The sequence below is a fragment of the Magnolia sinica genome, chromosome 17 (genome assembly GCF_029962835.1).
Source record: "Magnolia sinica isolate HGM2019 chromosome 17, MsV1, whole genome shotgun sequence".
Taxonomy (NCBI): Eukaryota; Viridiplantae; Streptophyta; class Magnoliopsida; order Magnoliales; family Magnoliaceae; genus Magnolia; species Magnolia sinica.
Genome location: NC_080589.1, coordinates 39,083,282 through 39,096,929, shown reverse-complemented (window position 1 = coordinate 39,096,929; position 13,648 = coordinate 39,083,282). Strand labels below are relative to the sequence as shown.

The window sequence follows — 13,648 nt, the reverse complement described above, 5'->3', positions numbered from 1 at the left end:
ACACTTCGTTGAGGCATTTCATCAAACACTCGGCGAACAGCATTAAGATCAAAATGACCGAGTCACCGAGCTGATTCGATCTGAGTTGATTGGAGTCGGTGTTTGACCCGAGTCGAGTCAAGCTCAGGCAAGCTCGAACTCGGCTCGAAATTTTTTCTATCTCCAAAAACCAGCTCAACTCGGTCCTAATCCAGTTTCGAGCCGAGGCGAGTTGAGCGAGCTGACCGAGCTAACTCGACTTGTGATTCATCTTCATCTTCTGGTGCCTTTCATATTCCAAATCCATTGTCTACACATCCAAAGTCTCCCCCTCTTTTAATTTTATTCGAGGGAATAACATGACGTGATTTATTCCACTATGGGAAATTCATCGGCCATTTCATCTTTGCAATTTTCTATTTATTTAGTGCCTTGACCTTTGTGCCATGACTACACTATCAAAGATACATACAACACAAACTTCATCGCACCACATTTTGTCTCTGATGAGCATCAAGTTCTCCTTGCTGCTGTTGATGCTTTTCTAGAGCCACCTATCTATTTTAAAGCTTCAAAAGACCCAAATTGTGTGATCATACATGCAATTTAGTTCCCTACTCTCATATAGTTGTGGTGCACTGCAAATAGGTCTATAACTCTAGCATCAGGCTGTAGTTCTATTGAATAGTAGAAGGCAAAAATCGTGGATAAGGACTTTTCAATCAACAACGGGGTGTGCCTGAAGCTTGATGAAATCTTTAACATATTTATGAACTCAATGGCTATTCATACTGTTCTTAAAGAGAAATGGTGATGTAGGATACATGTATGGATGTCATGTTGAACAGGAGATTAGTCAAAGGACAATTCAAAGCATACAGATCCTAGGACCTGTGGGTTATGGGCCAAGCCCACTAAACAATAATTTCAGCAGAGCAGTTCACTAAACAGTAATTTCAGCAGCAAAAATTCATGTCATTTCATTAGAAATCATCTCCACATGCACACAGTCATATAAAGATTAAATCGCAGGATGTCAAGGTTGTTAGAACAACCTCTTAGCACAGAATATCAACGAAATACTCATGGGCAGATTCATACACACATAGAATTTACCATACTCATTCAACCACATAAACTATGTTTAGAGGAGATGAAGATCACGTGGGATATGGGGTGGGATAAATCTGTAATCTGGGAATTGAGGGTTGTGGGAGGAAATTGGGAGAGGGTCTAGGGTAGGTTTTACGCGGGAGGAAGGGACATAGGGTGTCGAGGTTTTGGGCGCAATGGATTGAAGGATTTAGGCTAGACAAGATCAAAGAGATTTTTTTTTTTTTTTTTTTTTTTTAAAGGAGTAGAAGGAGATTGAAAGACCATACCTTGAAGAAGATAAACACGTGAGCGAGTCACACGCCCACAAAAAGATGGAATCTCACCACCTTGCTTCAAGTCTCATGGAGGGTTCTTCCAAGTCGCATGGAAGAAAGACTGTGATCTTGTTAAATGCTCGGTTGTCCACACACATGCACCACGCGCCATCCTTCTTGGGTGTGAGGAGTGTAGGCACAATACATGGACTCAAACTCTCTCGAATGAACCCTTTTCTTAACAACTCATCGACTTGCCTCTTCTACTCGGCATGCTCAGTCGGGTTCATTTGGTAGTGAGGAAGGTTCGGGAGAGTAGACCCAAGGACACAGGGGCGTGCGACTTGCTCACATGTTTATCTTCTGCAAGGTATGGTCTTTCCAGCTCCTATTCCTTTAAAAAAAACCTCTTTGTTCCTATCTAGCCTAAATCCTTCAATCAATTGTGCCGAAAACCTCGACACCCTATGTCCCTTCCTCCCACATAAAACCTACCCTAGACCTTCTCCCAATTTCCTCCCACAACCCTCAATTCCCAGACTACATATTTATCCCACCCCATATCCCACGTGATCTTCATCTCCTCTAAACATAGTTTATGTGGTGAATGAGTATGGTAAATTCTATGTGTGTATGAATCTGCCCATGAATATTTTGTTGATATTCTGTGCTAAGGGGTTGTTCTAACAACCTTGACATCCTGCGATTTAATCTTTATATGATTGTGTGCATGTGGGGATGATTTCTAATGAAATGACATGAATTTTTGCTTGCTGAAATTACTGTTTGGTGAACTGTTCTGCTGAAATTATTGTTTTGTGGGCTTGGCCTATAACCCACAGGTCCCAGGATCTGTATGCTTTGAATTGTCCTTTGACTAATCTCCTGTTAAACATGACATCCATACATGTATCCTACATTAAATGGCCTTTTAGAAACTTCTCTCCATTGAAAATAAGATTTGGAAACACTAGATAGCTAGGCTCCGACCATTGCTCACTAATGGCCTATAAGCCAATTTGATGCAGGATGTGAAATTCAAGTATGATTTGCAAGATTCTCAGGCTTTAGATCACACTAGTTCAGAAATAATTACACAAAATTCCACATCCCACACAAAAGTTCAAACACTCAATCAAAGGGAATCTTATGCGGATCCAGGCCTATACATGCTAGGGCCGGATCAATCAAAATTATAGACTAAACAAGAATCAAAGGAGGGTAAATTCATCCACACATGCACAAAAATAATTCCCCAATCCGAGGGATTCAAAAATTTCAATTTGGGGAACCCTAAGGTTGAAGAAAGGGCATAAAATTGGGGGTTTGAGTAATTTAGGATTAGGTTTAGGGATTTTGGGTGAAAGAGGAGAGAGACGAACCAGAGAAGTGCTGCACGTTTGGACAACAACAATGGCTCATATGCACGTGCGTGTGATCCCGGCCACACGTGTGTGAGGCCCACTATTAAGAAAAAGGCCACCTTGACCCTGGTCGGACAGGGATAGACTCCAAAACGCCCAAATCTTAGCTTGATCCGATGCACTGTTTGCGCGTGGTGCTCTGCCGAAATTTCAACTCTCCTGCAGGGCCAGATTTTGGAAATATGCTGTAAAGAGAAAAATGGCTGCAATAGAGGATGGATTTAAAACGTAAATAATTGTAGGAGAAGAGAAATATGGATGGAAGAAGGTGGAGGCGAATCGGTATAAGTGTGGCTTTGCATCACGGTAGTCAACCCTTCGAGAAAGGGAGAGTTTCACACCCAATTGAATCTCCACAACTCAGAAATTTTATTAATCTTCGTTGAATGAAAAAGACTATAAGCGGTGCCTATCTATAATAAAACCCTATACCCCGAAACTCGTGTCATGTGCGCAACCTATTACTTGGCAACGAAGTAATAAAAAATAATGACTAATCAAAGCAATCGAAACCGTTCATGATATTCCTAATAATAATAATAAGCAAAACTCAAAGTACTGGATTAATTAGAATAGTGGGCCACGATCATGAGAACCCATGTTGGGATTCACATGACTATCAAGTCTACTCCAACGAACCAAAATGCAACCCTCTTAACTAGGAGCCCCTCCCTGGACGTTATCATCAATCCAGATCGATGGTGGGGCCCTCCTCCTTGTGTACGTGCATAGGGGGGCATGCATGTGCACAAGATTTCCCCATCACAATTAGCTGTAGAAGAATGCCTTCCTTCATGGCTTCTTGATTGAAGAAATGCATATGCAACAACCACCTGAAATTGAGCATGCCACTTGGCTGAATCATGTTTAAGAGTTGCAAAGGTCATCTATTGCTTAGATCAGGCATCACATATGGTTTATGTCTTTAGTTCCTTCCTCATGTAGATGAGTTTATGTCTAACTAGGTTGATTCATTGATGTTCACCTACTCTACGAATCATGTATGATTTTTTTACTTTTATATGTTGATGGCATTATATTATTATTATTATTTTCAAGTGCACTAAAGTTGGCATTATAATAATATACTCACAGGTGACAACTAATGCTTAGATTTCATCCTTTCTCTCTCTCCTCGCCTCTCAACTTGATGTGAAGGTCATGGGCACTTTCAATTTTCTTCAGGGAATAGAAGCTTTTCGAGACTCTTGCAGTGTTTCTTTCCTAAAAATGTGCTATATCTCTCTACATCCAAGATGATAGATCCCAAGCCAGTCTCTAAACATGTTCCCTATTACAATGCTCCGTATCTCTCGCTAATGGTGACCCATATCCTAATTTATCCCATTATCACGGCATTCACTAATGACATCACACTCTCACCCATTCAGATATCTCATAGCCATTGATAGCCCTCAACATTCATTTGCAAGGTGTAGAGGGATCTACTTAGTACATTTGATTATAAAAAGGAACCATATTCTTTATCCTCCATCATGTGCCATTGGGGTATTTATAATTTTGAAATATAGTTTGATGGCTCTGAGAAGCATTGGTGTTTGAAGGAAAGGTTAATGTTCGTGAGAGGGTTTATTGTAGAGCGAGCATAACCATGAGTCTTGGAGCACATAGTCACTGAATGAAGAACTCTTTGAAGAAATATATGATTGTGATAGGAGTAACCAATGGATGTGAGATAGGAATAAACCACATACCTGATATGGGTTTGGGCGAATGGCTAGCGTCGTGGGTGTGCTCCCCAATGACACGGCTTCAATTCCCCTCCCACGCACTTACCTGACACTCATGGTTTGCGGGTGATTGCGTGCATCCGTAGGGAATAGTCTTGCCTTTAAAAGGAGTGGGGACACCTTGTTGTCATAAAAAAAGAAAAAGGAAAAAGAAAAAGAAGGACATATGAATAAACCACAAAACGAAATTCTCTTGTATAGACTTGGAGAGGTGGAGATGCAGCATGGCTAGGATAAGGAAAGCCCTAGATGATGAAGAGGCAAGCACTGTAGAGGGTAATAATTCTATACTAGATCTAATATCTCACGCAGACTGGGCATTTCTTGATTATATGCTAAACCGGATGGGATGTGGGGTCAAATGGAGGAGTTGGGTTCAAGAGTGTGTGAACTTGGCCAAGTTTTCCATTATTGTTAATGGATCCTCGAAAGGTTTCTTCAATTTCCAAGGAGCCTCAAGCGAGGGGATCGTCTTTCCTCTTTCCTTTTTGTGGTGGTGGCAGAAGCCTTAAGCAGAATGTAATCTAAAGGGGTTAGCAAAGGTCTCTTTTGGGGGTTTTTAAGGTGGATAGGGGGGGATTTTCAAGTCTCACATTTGCAACATATGGATGAAGCGATTTTATTTTGTGAGCCAAATGCCTCCCAAGTAGATAATTCTAAAAGCTATTTTTTGCTTTAAAGTGGTGTCAGGGTTAGTGGTGAATGTTCATGAGTCTGAAGTATTGGGAGTTGGGCTGTCTAGGGAGGAGGTGCACTTTTTCATTTATCTTCGGATATAGGGAGGGGTCATTCTCATCTACTTGGGTATTCTCTTGTATATAATATAGGTAAGGTGAAAAAGCATTTATGGGATCCAGTGGTTGAAATATTTGAAAGGATGTTATCAGTTTGGAAGAGCAAGCACTTGTCTTTGGGGGGCATAATCATTCTTATTGAAGCAACATTGTCAAATCTTCCTGTATACTTTTTGTCTCTCTTTAGATGCCTGAAAGGAGTGCTTATTAAGCTTGAGGGTTTGGAAATCTATCTTGTGGTTAAAAGGTATGGCGCTTAGAGGGATGGGTTTTGGGGTGGGTGATTATTCAAGGGTGAAAGATTTTGGCTAGGGGAGTGGAATTTGCAAGACCAATATCCTCAGCTTGCTCTAGTGGCCGTTGATATTGATATATAAAGTGATTTGGACCCCTTTGTGTAGAAGGGACCTCCATGAGGAGGAGGTTGAATAATTGTTGGCTCTTCTTAATTAGTTGGCGGGTGTCTCCCTTTCAGTGGGGACTGATTTGATGTGGTGGCATGTGAAGTAGTCCAAGAAGTTCTCAGTGAAATCCCTTCACTCATTGATCTCAGGCAGCATCAAAACGCATACCTTCTTCCTATGGTCGTACAGTGCCCCCTCTAAGGTGGCAGCTTTCACCTGTCTAGTGGGTTGGAATAGGGTGCTGATGATCGATACTTTGAGGAAAAGGGGCCTTGTTTTGATCAATGCTTGCCCTTTGTGTTGGAAAGATGAGGAGTCGGTGTCTCACCTCTTCTAGCATTGCCCTTTCTCTAAGGAAGTGTGAGTAAGGTCGGGCTCTGCAGTGTCTCATGGGTTTTTTCAAGGTCCTTGATCACATTCCAAAGAACCCTTGATTCTAAGACAAGACTCAGGAGAGCATAGTGGTCTTGAATATATCACAAGAAAATAATTATAGGATGAAGTAATTCTATGTGGATGCTGCGCTTGATACACATGCTCGTAGGTGGCTTTTCCCCTGTTCATAGTGCCTGAGGCATTCCATGAACCATCTCTATTCTAGTACAAAGTGCTCATGAGATCATCAGCTGACAATATACACTCGTGAAGTATGATAAGAGTGTTAATCTGATGTGTCAAGCTTCAACATATTGAGTATAGAGTTGTATATTTGAAAATGAACATGTTACTGTATAGGGTGTGGATGGGATTGGACCATCATGGGTGTGTAATCGGTTCCCCTAACATGAGTTGAAAGCTACATGCGTAAATATCACTTAAGAGACAAGTTTTCAAGAGCTGCTTCACTCATCATGGTCATTGGTTGCACCATGGATTGATAAGGAGCCTTAGAAGAAGTAACGTATGTGATATGGCATGTGGCGTGAGGCCCTGAAGTGTAGTGTGACACTTACTGCCCAACGCGCGTCCACTGATTGATCGTTGTGGTCACACTCAACAATCCTTTGGGATTGGCAGGTTAAACTGGCCAATCTTCACTCGGGTGTGGACCCGAAACTAAGGAAGATTACTAAAGTCATCCCTTCACTCGAGTGCGGATGCGCGGGAGGGTTTGATGGGTTAAATCAGCCAAGTCTCACCTGAGTGCAAACATGTAGCTGAGGAGACAAATAGGGAAAAGGGTAGGAGCTCAAAATGACCCTAAAAGATCTCAAAAGACAACTCTGGAAGCAAAGGATGCATTAGTACTAAATGAGACCACCTGTGGGGTATTTATAGGCAAAGTTTGGGGTCTGGAAGACATGTGTCAGCCTCCAATTGGCCGACCAGTCCCAGGGTTACCGTTGTTCTACATTCAAAGCAGGCACAAACACATGTCAGAAGACCATTGCGCGTCCATGTTGAATGCCGGAAATCCCTTTGCACATCCACTCCAGTAACAAGAAAACCGAGTGCGTCTGCACCAGCATCCTAGCAGCTCTCATGTTTAGTGCAGTATCAATCTCATTTGTTGCACGTAGGTTGTCCACGCCTTATGAATAGTCTTAGCCGAGGCTTCCAAGGGCATGTCCACATCTGAGGGTATGTGGTCCGCTCTTGAGGGCAGATCTCTGTACTTTGGTCCTTGCACTTTTTTCCTCTCTTCTATGTCAATACCCATTATGCAATATCGATGGCTTGCGGTGCAAAGATGTTTCCAATTGGTTATCTGGACAGTCTAGTCCTTGGACCATTGCACCTTTATCTTAGCCTTTTTATTTCAACAGTTTTTTTGGAAGCCATGATGGATTGTTGAATTGGTGGGACTTTTGGATAGTCAGCCATCTGCTGTTTGTCCCATTGAATGAAAGGTTCTGATTACCAATTGTGGGCTTAAAAAAAGGTAGACTTCTCACAAACTACAAATTGGGGAACTTGTGCCTCGTCCTTATTACATTCCATCACTTGAGGTCTACTTTTCAAATCTTTCAAAAAACGTTATAAATTAGGTCAGTTGGCCTTCCATCGTACACAGGGCCCACCTTTAGTGATTAGAACCATTCATCTATTAAGCCACATTGTGGCCTGGGTACTAAGAATTTGCACCATTTGGATGATCATATCCATCAAGTTAGTGGATTCTTTCACAAGAGTTGGATGATGCTATCCATCCATTTAGTGGATTCTTCCTCAAGAGTTAGATGATCCTATCCATCCAGTTAGTGAAATCCTTGTACAATTATAATTCAAGTGAGGTTTACTCTTGTGGTTTTGAAACTACCAAATAAACTAGGTCAATTGGCCTTTCATCATATATGCGGCCTACCTTTACTGATTAAAACAATTTATAAATTAAGCCACACTGGGGCTGACAAAACCATAATTTAGCTGTAGTTGTATGACCCTATCCATCCAGTTAGTGGACTTTTTTCTTGTACAACAATAAGTTCATGAGGTCTAATTTTGTATCCTTGGAACCGCTTGCTAAATTAGGTAAGTTGGCCTTCCATCGTGCATGGGGACTAACTTCAGTGAGGAGAATCATTCATCTATAAATCTACATTGGGGCCGGCAAACTAGGGAATCATACCAGTTGGATCTATCCATCCAGTTAAGAGGGCTTTTCCCGTACAGTGAACAATTGACCTTTTAATTTTAACAGTCTATTTTAGGGCCAGGGCCAGGTGAGTCCCACTGGATCGTGCAATCAATGAGATCTTTGCGCCATCAGCCATCCACAGTGAGGTCTATTTGATGAATAATGAAATCATGGATATTGGGTCCCATTACAATGGAGAGGCCTCTTGGATTATGATTTCGGCTTGTCTCATGGAATACCTACCTCTTTCCTTTGTTATGTCTATTTCCTTACCGTTTATCTGTGTACAAATTCCACTGAGAGACTCTCCTATCCATACAATTCATTGTTTGGCTTCTTATTTTGTTTTCCCTTATGTGTGAAGGAGATTCTAGTCTCATTTATAGTTGCACGAAGTGTGAAGGAAGCAGCAACAGATTCAGGTGCAGGAAGCAAGGAGGCATCTGTTTCAAAATGTTAGAAAGTATAAACAGCTAGGAAGTAGGAACCACGAGTCAGAAGCACAGTACAAAGCAGGAGCGGCACTTATTTGGAAGAATCATACAAGTAGGCTCTCATTAAGCTAGAGACATTGATTAAAAAAAATACTATTCAAATAAACATGATAGTATAATTCTGCAAACATATTCATGCATTATGAAGTGTGAAACAGGGAAGATAGAGATGGAAAGCATTCATGGGAAATCCAATCTGTCTTTTAGAGTTCATCCTTAGTAGGAGGTGCTCCTTCCTTTGCAGGGTTGGGTGATGATTTGATTGGATACGAGGCCTCCATAGCAATACCACAAAGCCCTTCTTTAGCTGAGATGCCACGTTCCATCCTTATGAACCCTCCCTCTCCCCATTCAGCTCCCCATGAGTTCTTCACTATCCAGTACTTGGTCCCATCCACAGTTGTTCCGTAGCCAACAATTGCCACTCCATGGTCAAGGTCCGTGCCGCAATGTCTTGTGAAGACACCCTGCAAGTCGTGACATCAATTTTGGCGAAAATTATAGGGCTTTGCACTACCATAAGAATTTTGGCCTTTTGGAATACTACCCCACAATCCTAGTTCTAATACTCAGTGACACGACTCAGAACTTGGCCGAGTCAACTTGACTTGGTAAGATTTTGAGCTGAGTCTCTTGCAAACTCTCTGGAGAGCTTGATTCAAAACTTGGTCGACTCAATACGACTCAACTTGATTCGACTGAGTCACTTGCACAGTCCACTTTTGTTTTTGTTAAAAACATGATGAGAATAACATGAATCGAACCGGTGACCTCCTTTCCGAGAGGAAGGACCTACTATCAACGCACCAGGCCAAACAGTTGTGCTTTGTTTTGATTTTTTTTATTTAGTATATCAATTTACATATTTTTTCACCATTGTAAATACTTTACTATATATATATATATATATATATATATTATATATATATATATATATATATATATATATATATATATATATATATATATATATATATATATATATATATATATTATTAAACATCGAGTCGAGTCAAAGTATAGACTGTCGAGTATTCAAGCTGACCCGACCTGACTAAACACTGAATTGAGTTTTTGAGTTTTTGAACTAGGCTCACAACATCCATGATTGATCAATCAACATGGGTTGGATCCGACACATTATGTGGTTCTTACAAGGAATCATCCGGCATCTTACTCATCCCTTATGGCTCGTCCATGATTAAATGCTGGCTATCACGAGCTCTAAAAGTGCAGAGCTACTTGGTGAGGCACCTGTGATCCAGTTTAAAACATGGATTGACAACTTGTCTGAGTCGATTTGGACTTGGTTGTGTCCAATCTGGTTCAGCACCACGAGTCAGAACTGAAAATAGGGGTGACTCAGCTTGACTCTGCCAAGTCACTCCAACTCAATCAGGACCAAACGAGTTGGTCAGAGTTGCCAAGTCTTAAAACCATTGGTGTATATGCTACAACTGGATAGTTCAATGTTTCTTGTAGATATCAAAAACTCACCTCCGAATAGAACTGCAGAGCTAAACCACTAGCCTCTATGGCCACCGATACAGGTTGATTTGCCACAGCTTTCAACAATGCATCTTCATCATTAGCGGGCACATTCTCATGCCCATCAATAACAACAACATGAGAATTCTCCTGCAAAACTCAAGTAAATTTTATACTTGTGCCCTCTGTTCATACATGAATGCATAAATAAATGTTAAATATTTGCATACACCTCAATGGACAGTAACTTACTGTCCACTTGGGGAACACATGCCAACTCGTTGTGTCTGTACAACATCTCAACCTTCCAAAAGGTGGGCCAACATGAGTATCAGTTGGCGCAATAATTAGGCTGACCCACACAGCAGGTGGGCAATGTGTGTATGTGGACCAGTGCAGCCAGCTCTTCATTGTTTTTGTTGCCCGACTTGTATTTTGCACAAGTCATCTTCTCTCCTTTTTGAACTGTTTGAATGTCGTATGCACCCCAGCTGAACAGTAACTTACCCTTAATGAAGGTGGACGTGAACCTTCCTCGATAATTCTGTTCCCACCTTATTTGAATTGCATGTTCCATCTTCTGCCACGTAAGGATAGTTTTGTTCCGTTGTTATCCCTCCATTTTTCTTGATATACTCAAACGCATAGTCCATTAAGCCTCCATTACATCCTTGATTATCAGTGTTATCACAGTCAATTAGCTCTTGCTCTGATAATGACACTAGCTCCTTTGTTTTAATTTGATTTATGCCCTCAACTGCAACGACGGTTGAAAACGCCCAACAACTCCCTGTAACAACAATACTCAAGAGAATGAATGTGTGAATATGATTGGAGGTCTATCATGCCTAGGAGATGTGATTGGCTACAGCCGGGAAGTAAGCTAATTTGTCTTCGAAACTGGTCTTTTCAATAGTTGTAAACTCACTGAATTGATTCGAAACTCAGCCTGGTCAACTCAACTTGGCAAGATTTCGAACCGAGTCTTTGTATAACTCAGTAATGAAGCTCACTTGGCACTGACTTGAAAAGACTAGTTGGTTTCTGTCGAAAAATAATGATGATTTGGAGTCTCGAACCTGAGATCCCTGCCAACAAAGCCAAACCCACTAACCAGCAGGCTACGTGCCTTCTTGTTGTTTAGTTACCTGCTTTTCTAATACTTATATTGCTCATTCAACTTTTTGTGTGTGTGTGTGTGTGTAAATAATTTTAATTTAATAACTAAATATTAAAATTGAATCAGATGAACTCGATCGAGTCTTTGAGTCAGCCTGACCCAGATGGACAGAGTTTTTGGGTTTTTGAACTGTGGTCTTATCTAGGGCTGTCAATGGATGGGTTGGTATTGGGCCAGGCAAAATCAAAATTTGAATAGCACTGGTCCGAACAGTTCAAAATTTGGGCCAAAGCCAATAGCAGGCCCGACCCATTGACAGCCTTAGTATTTTCTGCCAATGCCAACTGTGTAGGAAGTCCATGCCATGCAAATGGTAGGCCCCACTTTGAAGATCACCTAGCACAAAAATCAGGCCCCATCTGCACATTAGGTGGGCCTAATCTCTATGTCGAGTAGCACTTTCAGTTGTCCGTTGATTCTAATTGTGTGGCCCACCTTATGATGACCACCCTATGATCTTCATGTTGGAGCCTACTGTTTGCATGGTATGGATAATGTCCTACCGAGCTGAGATGTTGGCAGAAAAGACCTGGTTGGATGACAAGTCAGCATACTTCTGGCTGTACCTGATCAGTTCTCTATTGGTTTGTTTCAAATGATCAATCTTGATCACACGATCTATATGTGGGGAGTGCCAACAGATTATCATTTGTGGTGTGACCACCCCATTGGGTGGCCAACAACGTACCCCTACATGTAAAAATTGCATGATCAAGATCTAGTGGGACACTAATATAAAAGCTTTGGTACGTTGTGTTTACAATATCATTCCTCATTATCAGTAAGACAGAGATGGTTATTTTATCTCTTACCACACTGGCCTTGGTTCTTGACTTTCGTTACAGCACCCTTCTCTCTCCAATCGACAGAAGGTGGGAGGCTAGTCACCTTCTCATACATGAAACTCCCAGTCCCACAAGGGCTCCCTCGACGGATCCTATGGTGGTTGACTCTAGAGCTTGCGTAAGTGCTTCTGAACTCTTGATTAGTCATGTCTGCAAACTTGTTCAGCTTCAGCTTATATGGAGCGTCCTTCTTGTTGAAGGAATGTATGAACTTTGCATGTTCTTTGAAGACGTTGAAGCGCTTGGGGTGCTCGTCATGGTCCCGAGAAATGCTATGATGGCTACTCCAGCTCTCATACAAATCCCACAAGCTTTCTTCTGAAGAGACGTCTTTGTCATCGAGATGGAAGCTGTCAGTGATTGTGAAGAGAAAAACAAGTGAAAGAGCAAGAAACATAAACTTCCCCATGGCTCCTATGGGATGAAAGAGGAGAAGGGAAATGTGTTTATCAATGGGAGCTGTGCTGAGGGATTTGATGTATTTATAAAGGTGGAGAAAGAGAGTAGGACAACAATGCTTTTATTAAAAGGAAGTTGAAGTTGCTTGTGGGCAACATCAATGAAAAAGAGAGAACGAGAAGATGGAATGAAATGGGTTGGGAGGAAAGAGAAAGCAGGGTTGTGTGGGGGCAACAACAACCAGAGGGAGGAAATTGAGAAGATTAGAATGAAAATGGGTTGGGAGGGATTAGAAGGCAGAGATGTTTTTCTCTTGCAAGCATTGCCTTATATGCAAGCGAGATGAGATGATCACCGGAATAGTAGGGACGTCTCTCTCTCTCTCTCTCTCTCTCTCTCTCTCTCTCTCTAGTAAATGTGGCAGGTTAACATGCAAATCAGGTCCCCCCATATGCTAGGCCCTATCATAGTTGGTTTATGTCTCAAAAATCACACATATCAGACAATCATATACATATGATTGGTGTCTATTAAGACGATGGTGGAAAACAAAAATAGTTAATAGTCCGATTAGCAACATGATTAACTGTAGGAACAGTGATGAATCTCATGGGTTTTGTTTTAAAACACAAGCCATCACTATGCTCGTGCCCGTATGTGGGTGGGCTTGATTAATAACTCCATCCATCACCCTACGACATGTCCTGCGGATAGATGGTTCTATAGTTATGGTTTAAAAATAAAAAATAAAAAATAAAAATAAAATAAAAATAAAAATTTTAGTGGACATATGGCTGCTGGTTGATGCCGGGCCACATGTACAATCAATGGGTGGGATGGGTGTTTACATACCAGAAAAATCTTGTTGGTATCTCTTTTGCTTCAATGGTGATCAAGAGAGTAAAAGGGAGACTTGGAATTGGCTAAAAAAAGGTTATGTTT

The 13,648-nt window shown here is 41.3% G+C and overlaps 2 protein-coding genes across 3 annotated transcripts in view; one reads left to right on the top strand and one right to left on the bottom strand.

Moving 5' to 3' along the window:
* LOC131230204 (D-cysteine desulfhydrase 2, mitochondrial) overlaps positions 1–8,804 on the top strand; it is a 54,038-nt gene extending 45,234 nt beyond the window's left edge. For both annotated transcript variants that reach the window (XR_009163902.1, XM_058226018.1), the window contains exon 8: positions 8,665–8,804. Coding sequence is in view for 1 of the 2 variants with exons in the window: in XM_058226018.1 (XP_058082001.1) it covers positions 8,665–8,674 (10 nt within the window). In the remaining variant the exon portion in view is untranslated. The remainder of the gene's footprint in view (positions 1–8,664) is intronic.
* Positions 8,804–12,716, bottom strand: LOC131230205 (vignain-like). The gene is made up of 4 exons (XM_058226021.1): positions 12,275–12,716; positions 10,837–11,072; positions 10,292–10,432; positions 8,804–9,261 (listed from the first exon to the last, which is right to left on the bottom strand). The coding sequence occupies exons 1-4, from the start codon at positions 12,714–12,716 to the stop codon at positions 8,998–9,000; spliced, it is 1,083 nt and encodes a 360-aa protein (XP_058082004.1). The 3' UTR covers positions 8,804–8,997.
* Between the last annotated feature and the right edge of the window lie 932 nt (positions 12,717–13,648).

What these genes read in the sequence shown, in the direction of transcription:
- LOC131230205 (XM_058226021.1), bottom strand. Translation starts at nt 12,716, where the DNA reads ATGGGGAAGTTTATGTTTCTTGCTCTTTCACTTGTTTTTCTCTTCACA. An exon ending in CAAGAACCAAGGCCAGTGTG is followed by an intron (nt 11,073 to 12,274) that starts GTAAGAGATAAA and finishes TTGTTGTTACAG; the next exon opens with GGAGTTGTTGGGCGTTTTCA. An exon ending in GAACATGCAATTCAAATAAG is followed by an intron (nt 10,433 to 10,836) that starts GTGGGAACAGAA and finishes TGAGTTTTGCAG; the next exon opens with GAGAATTCTCATGTTGTTGT.